This window comes from Pelodiscus sinensis, chromosome 1 (assembly GCF_052426305.1).
Source record: "Pelodiscus sinensis isolate ZL-2025 chromosome 1, ASM5242630v1, whole genome shotgun sequence".
Lineage (NCBI taxonomy): Eukaryota > Metazoa > Chordata > Testudines > Trionychidae > Pelodiscus > Pelodiscus sinensis.
Window position 1 is genome coordinate 315,155,618 of NC_143052.1, and position 24,055 is coordinate 315,179,672.

Consider the following 24,055-nt stretch of genomic DNA (forward strand, 5'->3'; position numbering starts at 1 on the left):
CTTGCACCCCACCCTTATGCCCCATCCCAGAGTCCCTACCCACATGCAGTACTGAACCCCTCTGCCCTACCCCCTATCCGGCACCCCAATCCCCTCATCTCTGGCCCCACCCCTAGGCAAAGCCTTCATCCCGCTGCACCCTCCGTCAACCCAAAACCATCATCCCTGCAGTCCTGCCATGAAGCTGGAACTCTAGTTAAAAGATATAATTATGCTGGGTAAAAGGCATCAATAATTTTATTCAACTAGGTCATGAGAAAAAAGTTTGAAACCCACTGAGTTATGGTACTAGCTTAAAAATTAAGAGACCTGGGTTCAAATCCCTCCTCCAGAATAGACTTTCTAGGTCATTTACGTCATAAAATGGTCATAATTTTACTTCTCTGCATTATAGGGGTGTTGTGAAGATAACTATGTTAAAGACTGTGTTGCACTCAGATACTCTGGTAACGGAGGCCATGTAAGTATTTAGGAAGATCATTGTCCGGAATTGGTTATTCTCCTAGTACAGACTGTAGGTAAGATTGTATGTTCCTGGAGGCAGGGACCACCTTTTTTCTCCATATTTCTTACAAGGCCAGGCACAGTGATGGCTTTTAAATAATATTTTTAAGCCAGAAAGTCACACAAAATTTATCTCAGCAATCAAGATTAGGAAGCATTATAATCTATTATGTATTAATTTTTTACTCACCCCCAAAAGACCATGCTTCTTTGTATCATTCCTTACCTGAGTACAATGTGGGATAAATCCATAGACAAGAAGTCTTTCATTGTTAAACAAAGACTGTATTTGAGTAGGAGCTTGCAATGGCTCTGGTGCATTTGAGTCAAACTGTTGCCATTTAATAGAGACAGAACTGCATCCTGGAGAATATATTCTGGATGTTTGGCTTTCTATCTGTGTACAGAGATGTTAATGAGTTAAATATGTTACTCTAATACAGGGGTGGCAAACAACACAGTGATGGTTCACCAGGGTTAGCCCCTGGTAGGTCTCTGCCACTGTATTTATCTCCATGGCCAAAGATAAGGGTGATCGGTGATCCATGGCCAATAGGAGCTGCGCTCCTGGTCAATGGGGGTGGAGGGAAGCAGCGCAGACTGGGACACTGTTCCCCCTCTCCCATTGGCTGGGAATGTTGACCTACAGCCAACGGCAGCTGTGATTGCCTGTAACTGTGGCTCTGAAGGTAAATATAGTGGTGGTGGCTCACTAGTGGCTAACCCTTGTGTACTAGATCCAGCCCACGAACTGTATTTGCCCACCCATGTTCTAATAGGGAAAATATCACAAGAAGTGGTGTTCTTGTTTCTGCACTTTCCTGAGTCATAGTAGCTAGGCTGACAGACATTTTTCTGTTGGCCTAGCTATGTCTACACCAGGGATTTAGGATGGCATAGCTGCAGTGCTCAGGGGCATGGATTCTTCATATGCCTGCATGCTGAAGCTATGTCAACCTAATTTTTAAATGTAGACCAAATACTAATCAAGAAGAATACAACAGAATCTGACATTAAAAGCAGAGAAATAAAATAAAATTAATCATTTTTTTCTCTTTATCTTATTCTGTCAATGTTGTAAACAAGGAACAAAACTGAAACTTGGCTCTCATTCCCACCAAATACCATCTCTTCTTCCCTTAAAATGTAAATTATGACAAAAACAAGAAGACTCAGTGGTGAAAACTGACAAGTTTCTGCCTGAAAGAGAACACCGCTGCAGCTTTCCACCAGAGGTCACCCAAGGAGTAGCAGCCAACATTGCCTCATCATCATAAACAGGGCTCGACAAACAATGTCATCTACTCACCTGTGGTGAGTAGAGTACACCCCGGAAGAGCCAGCGCAGAGTGATCCGCGCGTGCACAGAGCGCAGAACTGAGCAGCTGGCGAGCGGGGCTCGCCGCCGCTTGGCGAGCCCTGATCATAAACTACTGAGATAGTTTCAGCAAGTTCCTAAAGGGAGAATGTCATCTGGTGTACCTACCCTGCCCCAGGCCCAAAAAAGTTAACTGTGCTTTGCTGGCTGAGGAAGTCCCACCCCCTCAAATCTCTGCAGGGCATGCTCAGCCTGGAGGCAGAGTATAAAAGGAAGTACCCCGCCAACTCAGGCCAGGCAGGTTGCTGAAGCAGGAGGACACAGACTGCAGGCTGTGTTCAGGGAGTTCCTACAGGCCCCGACTACAGAGCCACAGCATGCAAAGCTACAGACTCCACGCTGCCTGATGCGTCCTGAGTAGAGACCGCACTGGCAGGAGCTATGCCCTTTGAGAAACCCATGGGAACTGTGGAGCACTGCTGAGGGAGAAAGAATAGGGAGCAGCCCAGTGGATTTAGACGTTTCTCCAATGAGTAAACCAGGGAACCATTCAGTGTGTTTTGGGAGGATCCCTGCTGACTCAGTGGTGAGCACTTCCCCCACCACCAGGGACTCAGGGAGGCCCCCAGTCAGCCTCTCCTGGGCACCACAGACCCCTAGATAGTACTCCATTTCCCCCAACAAATCAATAGGCCACACGGTACCCCAGAAGTGGGTGCTTTTATTCACTCTGATTATTAGGCAATCCTGCCCTGAATGAAAGGGCTGTTTTATTGACTCCAGACACTAGATCATACTGCCATGTTTTATAGACAAGGTCATAAACACAAGATCCAACTGGCTGCTATACCGTAATTCCTCATTTAACACATGCCAACTTAACACGTTTTCACGAGAGCATGATTTTTTTTTTTTAGGGAATGTTTTTTGAATTACACGACCATCCCCGGAACAACACGATTTCCCTAGCCGGCCCATTGCCGGCGGCTGTGCAGGCTTCCCCCGCCTCCTTGCAAAGTGACGGAGGGTTCGCCACTCGCCACGCCATTCCCCGGCATCCTCCCCTCACCGGATGCAGTGCGGGTCCCAGCAGACCTGTCACAGGGGCATACTCCCAACCCAATCTCCCTCCCCTCTCCTCCTCTTCCCTTCTCCAGAGCCAAACACCTCCCCTCCTTGCTGTAACCCAGTCCCGTTTCTCCTCCAACCTTATGTCCTGATCCCAACAGACACCACCACTTGAAACGCAACCCCCACCTTTTCCATTATTTTCAATGGGAAAATTGACCCCGCATAACACGTTTTCACTTAACACGATCATTTTCTGAAACATATCTATAATGTTAAATGAGGAATTACTGTACTGTCTTTTTCCCATTCTTCTCACCATATGTGACCCAGCACATAGGACCGAGTGTACATAACCTACAATAGAGAAGTACCACTTTTTATCCAGGTGAACTTGTATTTTTCAAATGAGAAGAGGAAGAAAGATGAGAAGATGTTTCAACAACCTGTGTGTGAGGCCCTTGATCTGAAATCAGTGTGTTATCTAAAAGTTAAAGGGAATTGCTTTTCAGGTGGAGCCCAACATTTCTCAGAAGGCGGAACTGATCTTTGAGACACAAAGACCTCATTCCCCACTAAAAAGCAGCTCTCCTTTAGTTAAAACACCAAGGATCCTTCTGTTTGAAATAGCAAGGTCCCACAAGCCCAAGAAGATGCTACTCCCAAATTAAAACATTGAGGGTCTCAAAGCATTCCACCCAAATCAGATGCTAATAGTGTACAATTCAAGAAAAATATATCTAGGATTGATAACACTTACCTTTTTTAGCCAGTTATACTTCGATTTTGGATCAAAATATTCATATGCTCCAGCACCATATTGAGACAAAGTTCTCAGGATGTGATGATTTGCTGTGGAACTAACCACATTTTTAAAAGATTTTTTGGTTTTTAAGTAAAAACTGATAATATGAAATTGATTCCAAATATTTTAATTTTTTAAATAGTGCAGCAAGTTTTCCAATATCTCTAAATTCCCCTCCTTCATTCACACCTACATTAAACAAAGCTCAAAACTGACAAGATGCAACAGAGCCTCCATCTTGCCAAAGGCTCCATCAACTGTTCTAATGATATCAAGAGTAAATGCCAACAAGAGCAACAAGATTTCCCATGCTCATCCCCAGTGCACAGGTTTAAAGCCCATGTCTTAGCTCTGAAAATTAAGCATTCTTTTAGCACAGATCACACATATGCACACAAAAACCAACTCATTGATTTCCCACAGGAAATAGTGAAGTGAGGGATGAAGTACATGTTCACAGGGTTTTAAGGAAAATGCATTCTTGAGTTTCTGCATAAGAGACATGAGATCTTCGATGCAAGGATTTTCAAAGGGGCTTACATGAGATAGATGCCTTACTTCCATTGAAAGCTACTGGTATTTCGTTTCAGATTGTCGAGCAATTCTATCCGGAAATGGGTTTTGCAACATATTAGTAAGAACATATTAGTTAATATCTTTTAATACATTATTACATCCTAATCTAGTCAAAGCCTAATTAGAACCTATTAAGTGCTTATTTTAGTAAGCACAATAACTTCTTTTAAAATCTTTATTAAAAAAAAATCAATACAGAAAATTACATTACTGCACTATTAAAATTATGGAGTCAGGAAATTTTTAAAGTTAAGGTTTCAGCAATATTAATTGTTTCCCCATTCTAAGGCATGTTTTTATATTTAACAGGAATATATTTAAAGTACACATTTCAGAAAAATGAGAGGAACAGATAAAACTACATATGTGCAAAGTAAATTACACTGAAGGAATTTCAAATTTGAATTTCCTGGATTTTTTTGTATTTTAACTGTAGAATGTGGCATTCACTTTTTTGCATTCTATCTAGCTGTACATGATAGACTGCACATTCGGCAAACCAGATGATCCTCAATGCATTGATATCTCACTTCAACTAAAATGATCAGCGACTTAAGTCTGAAGCATAACACAGTGCAATTCTTAATTCATTTTGTACTCACCCAACACCACATGTAAATAACCGGCTGTGTATGACATTCTTTTTCACAATTTGAAAGGTCATGCTCTCATTCTGAATGTGCCCATCGGAGATAAGAAGAATATTACGCTCTCCTTGAGAAGGATACAACAAACTTAAATAATGTAAGGTTTTCCATAAATCAGTATTTCCCATTGTAGGTGTAGCAGACTGAAAAGGAAAAAAAAATTCTGAAAATCTGAGTTTTATTTCAAACTTTCCCCAAAATAAACTATAGCAAAGAGTTAAGATTCTCTTCTTATGGTAAATTTCTCCTGGTTTCCAAGTGTAGTCCCATTACTAAAGGTGCCTCTGCTTATTTTCTGGAAAGACCCTGTGTGCTGCAATCCAGCCTCACAGACTACAATTCCCATGAGCCCTTAGGAAAAACAGGAAGGAAGTGACTCTTGTGTGGGAGATCTGGGTCTCTCCATGTGCATGAGAAGAGAGGCCTAGCAGTCTGGGACTCTGCCCTTGGATTTTGGAAGAGAAGAGGTGCCAGGCTGCTGTGGAGGAGTTTGATCCAGTCCAGGGGCTGTTAGAGTGCAGCTACAGACTGGGACTAGAGGCTTTTGGAACTGGAATCTAGCAGGCTGCTTCTGATAGGCACAGCACGAGGCTGTAAGTAATTGGGCCTTTTTGGGAAAAGTGCTGCCTGGGACAGAGCTGCTGCCTAGCTTAGATCCTCATACACACTTTCTACAGAGAATCTCCACTACAGCTGCAGTTCTTCAAGCGTGCCCACGCAAGCAAGAGTCTGGGACTCTGAGTCCAGGAGTGTGCTCACTGGGGTGGGATAAATATTGACAGCTAGATAAGTTCCTTTTACTTCTGTGTACTTTGTTAATTGATGTTATTCACTGTTAATTTGTTAAATCCTGTTTCTTTAAGTTAAGTAAAGGTAGTTCATTCTAATGTAATCTATTAGATGTATATGATTTGTAGTTGTTGTTCTGGAATTAGATCCAGATTATAGCTGGAATGAGTATATTCCTGGAGGCTCTCAAGGCACACCAGTAAGTGTGTACAAGGCCAGCCAGGTTGAGGCACCACCATTGTATGTTCATTTTGAGCAAGGGACTGTAGCAAAGGGTGGATGGGACTTTCCCCAACTAAACACCATCACCACTGGAGTGCTCAGGATCTTCTTTTGGGTTAAAACCATCAGGCACCCAGGCACACCTGTGAGTGTGACCTGCTCCTAAGTAACCCAGGGAGGAAAAAGGGGGTTACACAAGTATACTTCTTAATTCTGAGTTTGCTTTCTGCCCTTCTCTAATTATTATTATTTGTACTGTGACAGTGCCTAGGAGTCCCAGTCATGGACTAAAACCTCACTGTGCTAGCAACTGTACACACACCGAGCAGAAAGACAATCCCTGCACTCCAGTGTTTACAATCTCATCTTCCTCCTTCCAAGACAGTGTCAATTGAATTTTGTCTTTCATTGGAATGACCAAGTGCACTGGTATCTTCAAGTACTGTCTTCGGTGCTGGAAAGATGGTGCTGTTAGAGCAGGGAGGTTCTCATGGATGTCTGTACCATTCCCTGTCCTGCTATAAAGTCATCAGAGGGCAAAGATTCCTGGTAGTCAGATTTATTACATGGCAGAGAAGTTTTCCAAGGGAAAAAGTGGAAGCTCCATCACTTAAGTCATTTAAAATCCAACTGGACAAGATAATAGTGAATAGAGAATAATGCTGCATTAAAGGAGATCAGCTGGATGACCCGGTATTACTCTCCCATCTCCAAATTTCAAAGTCCTATGACTAACACCTACCATGGGCCACCTTAAACTTTCACTGAACTAGAACAGGACATACAACAGAAATTATGCACCTGTTACCAGGGTAAATGAGCTCTTGGATATTACGGAGACTAACCCATGGAAGAAATGTAGAAGGTGGCCTTAATTAAAGTCGCAGAACAGCAACATATGATGGCAAACATTACATGGAATCCCTGAGGGCAAAGAAACTCTCAGTAGCACACAGAAAAACAATTTTACTTACTATAATAAACTCCTTTACTGATGCAAGATCACTTGTGATATTCTTTGAAAATGAAGAAAATTCTGTGAAATCTGTGGAATGAAAACTGATGATAAAAATCTTCCTTTAAACACTGAGTTATATTTCATTAACTAGGAATGGCAACATAGTGGCAGTGAATGGTTACAATTTTGCTATTAGAAATACTATAATAAAATTATTCCATGCTACTACCAATTATAGAGACCATAAGGTTTCTAGTTTAATGTATTACTGCTTGTTTAATAAAAAGATAAGCATAAAGATAAGGATGACAAGAAAGTAATAAAAAAGTATACATCCAACAACAACAACAAAACTTACTTGTGCCAAATCTGATAACATTCACTCTCTGTGTAAAACAAGACATTTGTAGAGCATGGACAGCAATATGCTTTGCTTGTTGCAGTGTTGAACCTTCCATGGAGTTGGAGCAATCTAGACAGATAATAATTTCTTTGGACAACTGGGTTCCGGTAAAGTTTGTTTCAAACTTTGGCTGAAATACAAGCATGCATGCCTAAAGAAAGAAAAGCTTGATCATCAACATAGTGGACCACTATTATTTATATAGCACCTAAAGGGATCTAAACATTTTACGAAGATCACTATATGTATGTAGGTTTTCCTAAGGTCACCCATCATTTTGGCATCTGAATGTAATAAAGCCAGATGTCTAGAGCAGTGGTTTTCAGTGTGAGACTAAGTCTAAAATTTCCAAAGGAATCTGCACCTCCATCTGAAATTTTTAGAGGTACACAAATGAAAAAAGGTTGTAAGCCACTGGTCTAGAGGTTAGCAAGTGTTTTTTGTTTTTTGTTAAATCTTGATGAGATTGGCTCTCCTTGTCCTGTATCCTTAGCTCATCCCTTGTCGGTAAGAAATTTATTGGGAAGTTTCTGTTCCCCTCTATTTTACTTTTCTGCAATCAGAATGGAATTGCTTTTCTGAAATAAGATACAGACTTATTTTTTTTAAATCATCAATACCATCATCACTTCATGAGAAGTCCTGGAATTTTAAAAATAAATGAATTTAGAAGTAAAATGCCTTGAACTTATGATTATTTAAAAAGCTCAAAAACCTGCACTGTCTACTCTTACAGAATAAGAAAAGAAACACGCGAGTTCATTAGTGGTATTAGTAAAATACTTTGTTTTTAAATGCTTTTTGATAAACCAGAATTTCAGATATCATTCTTATGGGTGAATTAATATTTTAATTTCCAAACTTTCTATTGCATAGGTCAACTCCCTTAAAATAGAACCTATGCAATGTGTTGCAGTTATCACCTGTACATTTAGTACACAATGACCCTTTGGTCACTGATTTCTGCTACAGCTTCTGTGCCATGATCCTGAATACTAGCTTTCCTCTGGATGTTGACATTTGTAAAAGGCATATAAGGTGTCATCTGACAGCTCTGGAGATGCATTTTGCCCCATATACCTACTATATCTGTCTAATGATGAAACTAAGAAAGATGCTTTGCTTTAACTGGTACCTATATTTTGTTATTTTTTCCTAAAAATATTTTTCTTTAAGGCTACCCACTCATTGAATCTACATATTTTCAAATTCACCCAACAACTATCACTTCATTTTAACTCCTGCAAAGAATACAGGAGTACTGCTGCAATAGGACTATAGGAGTTTCAGTGCCAATAGTGTAATCACATTTCTCTGAAATATATATAACTACACAACTAGTCAAATTGTCTTCAGACAGAAACAGGGATAATCAGAAATAGTACTAGTAAATTGTCTGTGGTATAATTTGTGCTTAGAAATTTTAGGATTTTTATTACACTAGGCCCCAGTCTAGCAAATACAATCCAAAGGGACCACTCCTTTGAGTACATTAAATCTTGTGTCTGCATGTTTGCACAATTGGGGGTAAGAAAGATTTTGTGGCAAGTTCAACTAACATCAAAGGCAAAATTATGAAAATACCATGTCAATGGAATTACGTCCTGATAGGAGCTATTACTAATTTTTATGCATAAGTCACAAAGATGCAAATACAATATTTGCACATTTTAGTTCCTTCCTCGCTCCTCAAGACATCTGGGGTGAAATCCTGGCCCCACTGAAAGTCAACGGGAGTTTTGACATTGCTTTCAAAGGACTAGGATTTCACCCTTCATCTTGTAGTACTTTTGCACATTGAACTTGGTAAATATGGGTGCCTTTATGTTCTGTGCAATGTGAAATACATAACCTTCTTCAGTTTTAAATCTAAGTAGAAATCTTTTATTTATATATTTCTAAAGACCAACAAGAAAATGTTTCAAATTAACAGCTAAGGAGATAATGTATTGCTGTTAAATAAAGCATATTTAAGCATATTGGGCACGTACTTTAACACTGTACAAAAGAAAACTTAGCTAATGAATTTTTTTCCAATGCATCTGCTTTCTAATGTTTTAAAGTGTACTTTAAAGTTAAAGAGCAGGAACAGTGTAACACTTGCTAAATACAATGTGAAAGCAAACTTAAAGGAAAGGGTCACATAGCTCAATAAGACTGTACAAAATGAATTTCTTATAAAAAAGATATTACTTCAAGTATGGCACAGAGTGCATATTAATGATAGTAATGCAGAAATGATTTCCCACAAACTTTTTTCTCTCTTTAACATTGATGACTTATATTTCTTTAAATTCTTCCTAAGTACAAAATTAGCCATATCAAGCCAAATTCTGGTCTATCTTACTCTCCACTAAATTCAATAGGACTCATAGGAGTGGTAAAATCATGGCAGAAATTAGCCAAGCTATTAGTTGATAGTGTATAGTAGAAGTAGCAGTAGTACTTCACTCTCTTTGTCCGGATGCTTCTCTACCCACATTCTGGGTAGATATACTTGAGAAATCCAAATTTCTAGAGAGAAACCACTGATGTCCAAGGAACTGTTTTCCACCGTCTTGATAACAGCTTTGCAGTCTGTTTTCTAGAGGTAAAAAACAGACATTTACAAGTTTCTGCCAAAATACCTTTTAACAGTGTACAGCTGTATATTCTTAAGAAAAACTCAGGCTTGAAGATGTAATATGAAGTATGATAACATAAGAACAGCCGTACTGGGTCAGACCAAAAGTCCATCTAGCCTAGTAACCTGTCTGCCAACAGTGGCCACTACCAGGTGTCCCAGAAAGGGTGGACCGAAGACAACGATCAAGCAATTTGTCTCCTGCCATCCTTCTCCAGCCTCTGACAAACAGAGGCCAGGGACACCATTTCTATCCCCTGGCTAATAGCCTTTTATGGACCTAACCTCCATGAAATTATCTAGCTTCTCTTTAAACTCTGTTATAGTCCTAGCTTTCACAGCTTCCTCTGGCAAGGAGTTCCACAGGTTGATTACACGCTTGTGAAGAACTTTCTTTTATTAGTTTTAAACCTGGTACCCATTAATTTCATTTGGTGCCCTCTAGTTCTTCTATTATGGGAACTAATAAATAACTTTTCTTTATCGGCCTCTCCACACCACTCATGATTTTATATACCTCTATCATATCCCCCCTCAGTCTCCTCTCTTCTAAACTGAAAAGTCCCAGTCGCTTTAACCTCTCTTCATATGGGACCTGTTCCAAACCCCTAATAATTTTAGTTGCCCTTTTCTGAACCCTTTCCAAGGCCAAAATATCTTTTTTGAGGTGAGACCACCATATCTGTACACAGTATTCAAGATGTGGGCATACCATAGTTTTATACAGGGGCAGTAAGATATTCTGTGTCTTATTTTAAGCCCTAAAAAAGAAAAATGATTGCAGGAAAATGTCTTACCTTTATTTTAAGTTTGTGTGTCCAACTATGAATGCGTTCAATACTGTATGGCATTTCAATAGACATGACCACACAGAATCCACTAAAAAAAGAAAAAAAAATTGACACTCAAAGCACTTCTGGAGCAGATGATATTTGGCATTTATGCCATGTTTCCTCCATCAGGAACATACCAGTCTGTTTCCTAACCTTTTTAGCCCTTAGGGTAAAGGTAATAAGCAGAGTATTACCTAGACTTGAAGGTCAGAAGGGACCATCATGATCATCGATCTAAACCTGTGACATAGCTAGAGCAGGAACAGTGGGCATGCCTAGCTTTCAGGTGGGCAGGCAATAATGGGGGGTTGAGGGTTGGAGGGTTGGGGAGCCTGGGAGAGGGGGACAGGAAGCAGTGGGGCTAAGGAAGGAATTGCCCTAGAAAGTGGGTAGAGGGTAGAAGGGATCTGGTGCCCTGAGGAGGAGGGATGGGACCCGTCTATCTACACCGCACCTTATCACTCAGCAGGCACCTGAGCACATATGCTGTAGGATAAGCTCATGGGGCAGAGGAGGACCCTGCCAGTGCTCAAGTTCTTCCTGCCCCTGCTGACCCCAGCTCAATATCTGTAAGCCTGGCTGTGGCCTCCTCCTGCTGGCACCGTGCACTGCTGTCACAGTTTCGAGTCCTAGTACTAGCCCTGCCCAGACCTCCCCAGTGAGGCACACACCCTGCAGACCTAATGTCACTGATGCCAAATGCACAGGTAACATTGCCATTCTACTCCTGTTTACTAATCCCCTCTTTATAAATCCACAGATTATACTAGCCAAATTGGAAAAATGGTCTGAAAGAAACAGAATGTAATTAAATAAAGAAAAATGCGAAGTACGACACTTGGGAAAGAATAATCAATTGTACAAATACAAAATGGGAAATAACTACCTAGGGGTATGTCTAGACTTGCACCCTCTTTCGAGAGAGGGATGCAAGTGTAGAGATTTGAAATTGCAAATAAAGACGGGATTTAAATATCCCACGCTTCATTTGCATAATTGCATTATGGCGCTATTTCGAAATAAAAAACGCTGTTTAGACGTGGTTATTTTGGGAGAAAACCCTTCTTCCAAAATAACTGGTAAACCTCATTTTATGTCTAAACAGTGTTTTTTATTTCGAAATAGCGCCATAACATGATTATGCAAATGAAGCATGGGATATTTAAATCTCGGCTTCATTTGAAATTTCAAATGTCTTCATTTGCATCCCTCTCTTGAAAGAGGGTGCAAGTGCAGACATACCCCAGGAAGAAGTACTGCAGAAAGAGATCTGGGAGTCACAGTGGGTCACAAACTCTTGAAAATAAGTGAATATCATTCTGGGATGTATGAGCAGGAGTGTGGTAAGCAAGTCACAGAAAGTAATTCTTTCAGTCTTCTCAAGCACTGATAAGGCCTCGCAACTGTAGTATTATGTCAACAAAAATTATTAAAGTTCTAGGAAACATAATCTTTGAGGAAAGATTGAAAAAAATGGGGTTGCTTAGTTTGGGAAGAGACAACTGAGGGGGAGGACTATAATAACTGTCTTATAGTATGTAACAGGTTCTTAAAAAACAGTAAGGCGGTAAATTATTTCCTTTAACTACTGAGGGCAGAACAGGAAGTAATGGGTTTACATAGTGTAACTGCCAGTGGGCAGATGTGAACCTGGGATCTCTGGAGCTTAGTGTAGGCACCTCTATTGTTTGAGCTAAAAAGCCAGCTGGCTCTCAGCTTAGGCTATAGAACTCCCTTGTTCTTCTCTCTCACTGTAAGTGGTGTAAGTGAGTTTCAATAGCAACAAAGGAAATTTAGGTCAGCCAAGTGTTTTTCAAATTTGGGTTGTGGGGCTCCCAGGGTAAGCCACTGGCGGGCCTGCGCCACTTTGTTTACTTCATGTGTCTATAGCCACGGAGCCTCACTCCTTCCCTTGACTGGAAACAGTGAACTGCAGTCAATGGGAGCTGCAACGCTCCATTGCTATGGACACATTAAGTACACAAAGTGGCATGGGCCTGCCAGCAGCTTACCCTGGCAGCCCTGTGATCCAAGTTTGAAAAATGCTGGAACAAGTTTGAAACCCTGGAACAAATTACAAGAGAGTTGTGGAATCTTTGTCACTGGAGGTTTAAAAAACAAAAACACAATAGGCAAACACCCAGTGCGGTGGTCTAGATAATACTTAGTCCTGCCTCAGTGCAGAAGACTGGAATAGATGACCTATCAAGGTACCTTCCAATCGTATGACTCTATGATTAGCTCTTTTTGCCAAAGCACTGTGCGCACATATTCACATGGGTAGGGCCTTATATAGTTTCCAGCACTGAACATTCAGCTTCTTGGGTAATACAAGCACCCCCTAAAGATCTTACTGCTTCTACTGGTACAATAGCTCATGAATAGGGGAGAGTAGCTATAGGTAGAGGCATTACATGAAGAACTATATTTATGAATGTCTCAAGAAGAATTATGTTATCAGAAAAAAATTCACAATCTGAAATATAATTTTAATACATTATTAAAAATGTTAATGAAAATTAAAAAACCCTAAAAATAAGCTTAATTTTAAAAAGTACCCTTTTAGGTAGTGCAGACCCAAAGGATTAGGTTTTGTGATGCAAAGTTTTTATAAAACCTGGTATTAATACAAATGTTATCAGGAAACAAACAATCACAAATATTAAACGAAACGGGGTGGAGGTAGAGTTTACCTAAACATTATTTCCCTGTAGTGCCTGCAACCCAAATAGAGCAGCAATTTTGAATTGAAGGCAAAATGCCTTTTCAACATCCAACCTGGACAAAGTTGCATAAACCTCACATAAATAGTGAAAAATAATTTTTTAAAGCTGCTTCGCCTTTTGTTATTTTTGGTAATAAAAATAAGGAAAAAACTGAATCATAGTCTCTTAAATGTTACTTACCCCTTTTTTGTTCCTATTCGTTTAACACCGACCTTCTTTACTGTATCCTATACACAATAAAAAAGCTTTAAATGTATCATTGTTACGAAATACATAGATGTGAGTGCCATTCTTGGTTTTATAAGAAAAGCAGCAACTAGAGCATAGCACACAGCAGGAGTTCTCAGAATCTTTCATTTTCAGTGATCAGCTTTTTCCTCTGAGGCTACATCTAGATTGCATCCCTTTTTCATAAAAGGGATGCAAATTAGACGTATCGCAATTGCTAATCAAGCAGGGATTTAAATCTCCCCCGCTTCATTAGCATAAAAATGGCTGCCGCTTTTTTTTGGCACGGAGCTTTGCCGGAAAAAAGCGCCAGTCTGGACGCGGATCTTTCGGAAAATAAAGCCTTTTCCAAAAGATCCCTCATCCCTCTTAAAATAAGGGATAAGGAATCTTTTGGAAAAGGCTTTATTTTCCGAAAGATCCACGTCTAGACTGGCGCTTTTTTCCGGCAAAGCTCCGTGCCGAAAAAAAGCGGCAGCCATTTTTATGCTAATGAAGCGGGGGAGATTTAAATCCCCGCTTCATTAGCAATTGCGATACATCTAATTTGCATCCCTTTTACGAAAAAGGGATGCAATCTAGACGTAGCCTGAGAGTTTATGGGAATTATATATACATATGAGAAGAAGAATAAGCTTGATGATCTTTAAAAGAGGGGAAATATACTAAGTCATTTGTCCCTTTTTGCAAACTGTTCTCTGGGGACAACATGGAACATCACTGAACTCAATAGAGTACAGAGGGCCACATATATAAAATAGCCAGCCTATAAGACTGAGACCTTAATTACTAACACTGCTGCATTTATTCATGTTCTGAACCAATGGTTCTCAACCTTTTCCATACTGGGACCCTTTCCCCATGCAAAGCCTTCATCCCATGTGGCCAGGTCCACTTTCCATCTAACAATATGGGTAGGCTTGTCATAATACCCAGGTTGCACATCCTGTCAACTTTGGTTATGAGCTTTGGTTATGAGCAGATTCAGGCAGGCATCACTACACTGATTTGGTATTGGTTTGGTTCAGATTTTTGTAGGATCCTGCTGTAACCATAAAGGTTGGACTCAATTCTTTTAAATGAGCAGCCAGGTAAGATTTACATAAGAAGGTAAGAAAGGGAGATTGCAGCTCCCCTCAAACCTCTTGTAGAATCACTCCCCTTTAGGAGCACTTCTGCTCCAAACTGAGAAAATGCTACTGTAAATTGATATTTTAAATACACAAACCTGTGTGTTTTCATTCAATGCTTTGTCTTGTTGCCAAGGTGCCACAGCAGTAGGCATTTGAAAGGTAATACAGCCATTCTGAAAGCTAAGTTCAGTGATGTAGGTGATTTTGATAAGAACCGTACTTTTAGGTGGTAAGTTTCCAACACTCACAGTAAAAACATCCTAGAAAAGAGATGCTCGCTTTAATCTGCATATTACAATTATATATTTTCCAAAGCAATAAATATTTCATTTGTTTGGTCATGTACAGAAAACCCCCCACTAGTTTTCTATGTTTCTTCAGAGAAGCAGTTGAAGAAAGCTAATTAGGACGATAAAGGCCAAGAAGTTATGCTGCTTTAACAAAAAATATTGTCAGGACAACACTCATCAATAGTAACTATTTATAAATTGATATTTTACAGAGACTTCAAACATCTTATTAAAAAGAGGATTTTACTGAGAGTTGGCAAAATCTAGTTTCTGTAGGAGGTACAGCAGATACTTTTATCTCATTTCCTGAAATGACCAAAAGTGCAGACTAAAAGTCATTTCCATCTATTGAATTCTATTATTTAAAAGCAAACAATCAAAACACACACAAAAATCCCTTCCATTAAAGATGCAATTCTGCAAAGATTCCAATAGGACTACTTATGTGCCTAAGGGGAAGTACATATGTATTTGTGGAGTTGGGATCTGTGTCACAAACTTGCTTTGTTTGGGCTCTGACTTCGTTAACCAATTTACAATGTGATCAATTTGGGGTTTCTAAAATGCTTAATAAACTACAACATTCAACATACAGGGGCATCTTGGTCCATCAAATAAGCTCCATCACCTCGACTGACTGCTTCTCTGTATTCTTTATGTGCTTGTTCCTTTTCTTTAACCTGCAAAAGATTGCTCCAAAATCAGTCTATTCATAGTTGATTAACTTGTTTCAGTTAACCAATTTATAAATGGGACACAATCAATTTGAAATATAGTTAAGTGACAATGGTATAAAATCAGAGTGAGAGTATTAATACTTATGAGTGTCTTTACTCATTAATATTTTGACATCTTCGGGTTGAAGGCACTATAGAAGAATGAAATATTAAATCATCTTACCTCTCCAACAATATGTTTCCCATTGATGAAAGCCTCAAATCCACATACAGCCGCTGTGTCATCCAAAGGGAAGACATATTTTGCCTCAATGGGATTATCATTCTGATTGATGTAAGTCTGAAACACTACTATCTGAAACAGGATTATAAAAGAGATGCATTTCTCTATTAGATAAAAAAAATCACGATAAAAAAGCCCTCATTGTTTGATAGGTAGGTAATGACCTAACCATCCAGTATCTTTCTTTAATCCAGAGGTATGAGAATTGAATATTAAACAAAGATACTGGATGGTTAGGTCATTTCCTACCTATCAAACAATGAGAGTGACAATGGTTCCTTGTCTTTGAAGAATCTCAAGATACCATCTATGTTTCATCAGTTTTTAAGTGTTTCTGACTCTTTATTGTTTGCTAATTAATGGTTCTTATCTGCCCCCTTTGACTATCTAGTCTTTAGGTGCTTATAGACTCGCTTTCCCTTGATATATATTTTACCCACTGCCTTTTCTTATCCCCCCCATCCCCAATTTTCCCTTCTTCCACCCCCTCCCGCCTCCCCTATTTATTTTGGTCCTAGACATCCAACACTCCAGTCATCTGAAGAAGTGGGCTGTGCCCACGAAAGCTCATGATACCACATGTTTTGTTAGTCTATAAAGTGCTACCGGACTATTTGTTGTTTTTTCAGTTTACCTGTACAGACTAACTCAGCTACCCCTGAAGCTATTTTCAATTTAACAGAATAAATGTTCTATTATGTTTCACACTAAAAAAGTGTTGCTAGGAGACAGCACAACTTGATTTATCTTTCTGAAGACCTATTTGTACACAAATACACACATATATAGTGATTGTAGCAAATTTTCTGGTGGGTAGAGGAATAAACGGTTCAAGAAACTGGTCATAGAATATAAAGTCTTTCATCTCTAACTCACCAATTCAATCTTCAAGTCAAGAGTAAACAAAAATCATTGCCATTTGATGGCTATTTGTAAATCCTAACTTCACAAATATCACCAATCTAGAATCTACAGTAAGGATGGGCAGTAAAATGGCGGCAGATTGCTGTTATATTTACCTACACCTCTGCAGGTATGGGTGATTGTAGCTCTGATAGGACGGGAATGGCTATCTGCAGCCAATGGGAGCTATGCTTCCCCGTACCTGCGGAGGCCCAGGTAAATATGGTGGTGTGAGGGCTCACCAAGGGCTAACTATGGCAGACCGGATCCAGCTCGTGGGCTGATATTTGCCTACCCCAGTCTACAGGATAGGGGTCCGTACCACAAAAACCACCAATGAAAAACTATTGGCAACTTCAAATGTGACTAAAGTACTGAGTAGGCAGGGAGACAGATGGTCCAACCCGGCTAAAGCTTTACTGACATTGATTCTTTACCTGTGCTGTCTCTTCAGGAACAGTATCTGTTCTGTAAATAGAGGATTTCAGACTTCAGTGCCAGCGATTCCAACTGACTTTCTGTCCACACCTGTTTCTCTTTACACTCCCTGCCTATGTCTCCATAAGTCCTAAGACTTTCTCACCAACCACTTAGTGGCACATCCAATATCCTGAGGTAGCACCTGGATAGTGAAATCTCTGTGAATATGGGGCCTTTTTCCAGTGCTTTGTCTGTTTAAACATCTGGGCAGAGTTCCTCTAGACAGCGTTCACTGACTCCTTAGATTCCTTGGAGCAGTGGATATGATCTATGAGTGGATATGGTCTATGGTTCTCTGCTGGGTGTAGTCTCCTGGATCCATTGTTTTGATCATGGATGTCGTGAAATGAGGAGTAACGGTAGTTCGAACTAGGAAGCCTAGTTCGAACTACCTAGTTCGTGCCCCGTGTAGCCGCGCTGCACGGGGTTCGAACCAGCGGGGTTTTAAAAATGGCGGCTCCCTGCTTATGCAAATGAAGCCCGGTAAATTCAAATCCCGGGCTTCATTTGCATGTGCGGTATGCCTACATTACCCTCCTAGTTCGAACTAGGAGGGTAGTGTAGACATACCCTCAGAGACTAATCAAAATATATAGAATCATGAGTTTTCATGGGTAAAACCCACTTCATCAGATGAATTGGAGTGGAACTATCAGAAACCAAGACATATATATTGAGTTGTCTGTTTTTCTAAAAGCGACTCAAATGGTACATAAAAATTGGAATTACTTCTCCGTAGTCAGTTGCTGAAAAGCTTAGCTTACAATAAGCAGTGCACTGTACCTGTGCTATGAAGTCCATTATTCTTCCCTTGATATGAATATCTTCAAGAGGGACTGGGTTTCCAGATGTGTCCTGAAGACCAGTTTTTATAGGATTCAAAAGATTTAAGCTTGGTAATGCATAGTCTAAATATAAAAAAAAATTAAGAAAGGTTAGTATAGTGATAGAGGTAAAAACATAATCCCACAAACCAATGTCCATTTGGCTCATGTTTACAACGAATTCAGAATATGTGAATTAAAAATAATACCCAGTGTCTGTTAAGAATATACACAATGTTATTGTTCTGTGTGATGGGGTGACGCAACCCCGCATTATGCCAGGCTCCCCCCGGGGGCCGGGAGAGATAAACCAGCTTTCCCCACCGCTGGGGAGTCTGCAGGGGCAGCTGAAGCCCGCTGCGGGGACAGTGGCTTAGCAGGGGAGACTGCGGCAGCAGCTGGAGCGTGCTGCGTAGTCAGCAGCTGGGCTGGCGCTCCAGCTGGTCTGCCGGGGGAGATACCAGCACAAGTGGACGCCGGCGCTGGAGAAGTCACCGGAGGCAGGGCCCGCAGAGGCGGGGGAGGAGCAGACTCAAAAGACACCAGCGCAGGCGTACTGGGGAAGGGCACGGCCGAGCCCCGGAGAGAAAGGGGCGGTGCCCTTGGCATTATAGGGAGGTCAGCGGAGGGCATGGATGAAAAGTGTCCGGCCCCAGGGGAAAAGACGAGTGGGACGCTCGGGTGAGCGGGGATGAGGAAGCAGCCCAGGGTGGGCGTAAGTAAGGTGCCAGCAGGCTGATGAGTTGTGGCACGTAGCCCCATCAGCCAGGTGGGAGGAAAGCGGATATTTTCCCTCACCTTAGAGCCCTGGTCTGGGGCCTAGAGAGAGGGTGGGCCTGGGCCCCCCTTACACCCTGCTCGGGGTAACCACTGAGCCAACGCGGTTCACAAACACACGCCCGATCAGGAGGGGCAGGTCAAGGGGACGGGAGGAGACAGAGGCAGAGAAGGGGGACTTAAGGGCATGACCGAGTCTCTCCATGACATTCTGCAATAAGGGCTCTCTGAAGGATCATGAGTTGATGATAGGTCTTTCATAAGATATTTGTTTAGCTTTTGGGGAATAAAATGTGAATTCTTTAAGAGCGTCTGATGTCTTATGCTAGGCCTTCTGAAAAACATTTTGTCAGAAGGAGAAAATCAGCATAAATATTTATTCCCAGAGAAAATTTGTTAAACAGATGTTTCCAAGATACCATACGTTCTTGACTAATATTGGTAAGAGCTGTAAATCAATTAAAAATATTTTTTAATTATATTAAAATATATTTGATCTATATTATTCAAGAATCACTGATTAATATCTAGAACATTCATGATTTAAATATGGTCACAAATAAGAAACATTGTTCACCTTTGAGTTGTAAATGACAATGCGAGGTCACCGGCCGATCTTTCTCTAATTCTGTCTCAATTCCAGGCTGAAACTGCTTTACTTGGTCTCCAACAAGGCAAAATTTAACAATGTATCTCATTTTAACCTGACAGGTTTTGTATACAACAAATTCATCATCCTATTACAAGCAAAGAGAATTATTTTACAAATATAATAAAAGCTACAGGTATTCCTACAAAGTCTGCAAACTGATTTAAGAACAGATCTTACGTGACATCTCAGCTATGATCCATAATATCACCATATGGTGTTAGTACTACTGCTTTACTGTTTTCAAAGCACTACATCTCTGTTCTTTTCTCTTTGCTCAAATTTCACTATTGACAGCTCCTTCTGACTATGTCTACACTGCACTGTTCTTCTGGAAAAATCTATGCAAATTGCGAACCACAATTTGCATAGCTTTTTCCACTTTTTTTTTCAGAAGAGGCTTTTCTGACATTTGTCCCATTGACACTGGGATAAATGTAGGAAAAAAACCTCTGTCATAAAACAAGGTTTACAAGGATGCCGAAAAAGTGTGTCTGCTCTTCCGAAAAATTTTTTGGAAGAGCAGACGTGTTCCCTCGATGCGGCAGAGATTTTCCGGGATACCGAAAAACTCTGCAATGTAGACATAGCCTTTGTCTTCTTGGCTCACTCACCAGTTTATGCTTTCTTTCATGGCATCCTCTACTTGGGGAAAAGCCACAGGTGTCCAATCTCTCTTAAAAATTATTTAAAACACAATTGTTCCTCAAAAGAATGCCAAGTAAAATTATCAGTTTTCTTTCTATGGCTGCATAGACAACAATTATGCCTATTAGTTTGCACAGTATTGCACTTATTCCTAACTTTATAGTTTAAACAATATGAAGCAGGGGTTATATTTATTTTATACTTTAATAAGATAGTGGAACACTCTTTCATAGTTGTTTTCTATACTCCATATGTGACAGAATGACAATAGCCCAAACAAACCTTATAGAATTAAAATAAGTTTTACTGAATGAAAATTAAATTTTCATAGCAGACCTATTAAAAAGCAAATGCAATTGTGTATGTGATGTTGTGACATTAAATGTACCTTCTCTAACAATGGAGGATGCTAATGAACTTTCTCTGTTCTCAGCCTTTGAAGTCCCCCAGGGACATATGCATACATTGGTCCAAACTGGATTTTCATGAGACTCACCAAGAAAAAACTTTTAGACAAAAAACCTAAGTTTAAATGCATTCAGAGCCTTCTTTCTGATACACCAATCAAGCAGGATCCTGTACCGACCTAGAAGAATAGAGTGTACTGACCTAGAAGAATTTGGCCTGGTGAGACCTCAAAAGGCTGTATGCTTGTTCTGAGGTGAAATTAATGAATTTGTGACCTCCATAAACCTCTTGGGTGGGGTAAGATTCGGTAAACTCATTAGCATGCATGTACTTTTATTGCTTTAAATGTTTTCTCCAAAATATTTTTTCCTTGAGCATAAAGTAGGCATGGCTGGAAAGAACTGTGTGGTAAGTTATACCTATAACACTATTATTAATGATATGATGTAGTCATGGATTCCATGACTTTACCTGACTTCTGTGACTTCGGCTTCAGTTGTCTATGGCAGAGCTGGAGCTGTGCTCCCCAACCTATGGCTTCAGCTGATGCTGGGGCTGTGTGCCCCTCTCACAGCTGTGGCAGGAGCCAAGGCAGTGCACCTACCCTTCTCACAGCTTCAGCTGGGGCCGGAATTGGGAGTGTGTGTGTGTCCCCCAGTTCCCTGAGGCTTTAGGCGGGTCAGAGCTGGGCTGTGCACCGCACATGATTTCATTTGATGCCAAAGCTTGAGCTGTTGCTGTGCGCCCCTTTCCTGTGGTTTTGGTAAGAGATGAGGCCACAACTGCGTGCTCTCCCTCACTACCCTATGGCAACAGGAGGGACTGAAGCTGGAGCTGTGATCCCCATGGTGGTGGGGCTGTCACTCCCCATCCATTGGGGTTCAGCTGTTATTCTCCCTCCCTCCTCATGCTCTCTCTCTACCCAGTTATTAAAAGTCACAGACAGGTCACAGCTCCCATTAACTTTTGTTTATTGCCCACAAAAGTCTGTGACTTTTACTAAAAATAACCATGACAAACCTTTAACCATAACTATTATCCATCTACGAAGAGAAGAGAAACAGGTCTGTCTGGGCAGACTATCTGTGCTGTGAGTTACACAGAGAAGGAGGGGAACTGTCTGGCCTGGAAATACCAGAGGTAGAAGATAGTGAGACGTGTCTTCATACAAGAGTAGCAAAAGCTGTGAGCCTGAGGGTCCAGGGTGCTTGCTGAACCATGAGAGGAAATAGAGGTGCAGATGCCCTGAACTGTGACACCAGACACACAAAGTTTCAGTGAGTGAGCATAGCTTCTTGACAAAATAACTTCTGCTCTTAGTGCCAGGAGTCTCAGTGGCCACCAACAGATTGGGGAAGGAAAGCAGCAGGTTGTGGGACTAAGGAATAACAGCATCTTCCATGCCTGCTACAAATGTCATCTGGGGCTGAGACATGAGACCCTGAGTGCAGAGCAGGACATCAGGCAGGGCAAATCAGGAATCTCCTGAGTGCAATGGCCAGCAGTAACAGAGCAGCAAAATAGCAGTTGCGGGTATCGGTGTTTGGGGCTAATCCTCCCTGTGCCCCCATGACTGTATAAATAGCCCAGATGGGCTGGAAGAACTGCATACTTGGCAACCATTCTCTACTCTCAGTGCAGAGCACCTGGGAGCCAGGACCCTCCTTGCCCTTTCCTTGCACTATGTGAAAGTGGTTATTATAGGATGCAGGGGAAATAATTTCCTTGGAATGTAGCATTTAGCATCTATTTGATACATAAGAAATATGCAAAGTGGAATGAAATTCACTATAAGTGAAGCAATGCATTACTGAAGGGATTAGTCTAGTAATGCTGCAGCCTTGGTAGAATATGGTTTTCAGCTAGTATAGACAACGCCTAATTATGTTCAACATCCAAAACCTATTGTGCATGTGGTATATGAGACATGAAAGTGCTGAAAGGTAGTGAAGTAGTTCAAGATTTTCACCCCACTTCATTAGAAACAAGTTCAATATAAAAATCTCTCTCTGCTTATTTTTAGGAAAATTCCACTGTAATAGGAAATAACACTAATAGGTTTAATTTAAATAAAGCCCTTCATGCCATAGCTCAAATGGTTTTTTTACACATTTTTAACATCCTGTGATACAGGTATTATATGCACTTTATGCAGATGAGGAAATGGAGATAAAAGTGATTAAATGATTTGACCATTTCCCACATAACCATTCAGTGGTGGAATGGTAAATACTACCTAGGTGCTCAGTCTCCCTCTGTCCTCTTATGTAACATTGGCACAATAAATCCAAGAGTTTTAAAGAATGTCAATGCCCTTTTTTGGGCTGGATCTGATTTCAGTACCTCAAAATCTGAATAGATGTTTTCTGTTTTACGGACTCCATGAACACTGTCATATCCTGATGGCGCACTAGTTAATGTCACATCTTTTTTATACAAGTCCAAACAGGTTCCAAGTGCTACATTACAAACAGCCAATAGTCGCGTTCCATCCATTTCACTTGGTGAAGAATACTTAATACTTGTACTATAGTTAAAGAAAAATCATATATACAGGCACATACAGTTTGGACAGTTTACATTAATATGCATTTCTTATTTTAAGTTTCAACAGAAATGTCAATAAAAATGGAAAGGAATAACTTTCAACATTAAAATTATCTTAAAATTAAATTAAAACATTACAAAAAGAAATGTAAATTTCTTTAAGAGTCAAAAAATCACAATATTATAATTAAGTATTTCAGACCTGATGGAGTCACTGAAATAAATGCCACTCCCTAAGTTCCCAATATCAGTTCTTTCCAAGCCATGATTTTCAACCACTATCTTTGGTAAAAGGAGACCTCTAGAAAAGAAATAGCATTACAATTAATGAAGGTAGAAGGATGTTGACATATAGTCCCATGATTAATACATCCTGAGTAACTCATAAACAAGACAAAATACAATTTACAGAAACCAAGAAAAGGGAGTTCTGGAAAATGTTCAGTAAAACAGAGACATTATTGGATTAGTTACAACAGGGGTAAACCATGGGTGAAGTTCATCAAGGGAATATTACAGTATGTATTCCTTACTTTTCTAATTCTAGCACATAAGAACAGCATGTTACAAAGTGAAAAAAAAGAACAATGATCACTGGCAAACATCCACATTAACATGAAACCAGCACATAAGATTTGTCTGGTTTATCTAAAATAGTGCTACTTTTCTATAAACTACTGTGTGTAACCTCATATACATATCACAAACACATACATTACCAAAGCACAACAAGGGT

General features: G+C 40.3%; 1 protein-coding gene across 1 annotated transcript in view; it reads right to left on the reverse strand.

Moving 5' to 3' along the window:
• Positions 1-24,055, reverse strand: part of LOC149525869 (protein mono-ADP-ribosyltransferase PARP4-like) — an 87,234-nt gene that overhangs the window by 32,713 nt on the left and 30,466 nt on the right. Inside the window, 15 exon segments of the mRNA XM_089775612.1 lie at positions 731-901; positions 3,651-3,750; positions 4,874-5,061; positions 6,904-6,974; positions 7,246-7,441; positions 9,737-9,874; positions 10,711-10,792; positions 13,653-13,699; positions 14,929-15,093; positions 15,717-15,803; positions 16,024-16,155; positions 18,250-18,374; positions 19,645-19,804; positions 23,116-23,299; positions 23,522-23,620. Coding sequence (XP_089631738.1) covers positions 731-901; positions 3,651-3,750; positions 4,874-5,061; positions 6,904-6,974; positions 7,246-7,441; positions 9,737-9,874; positions 10,711-10,792; positions 13,653-13,699; positions 14,929-15,093; positions 15,717-15,803; positions 16,024-16,155; positions 18,250-18,374; positions 19,645-19,804; positions 23,116-23,299; positions 23,522-23,620 — 1,945 coding nt within the window.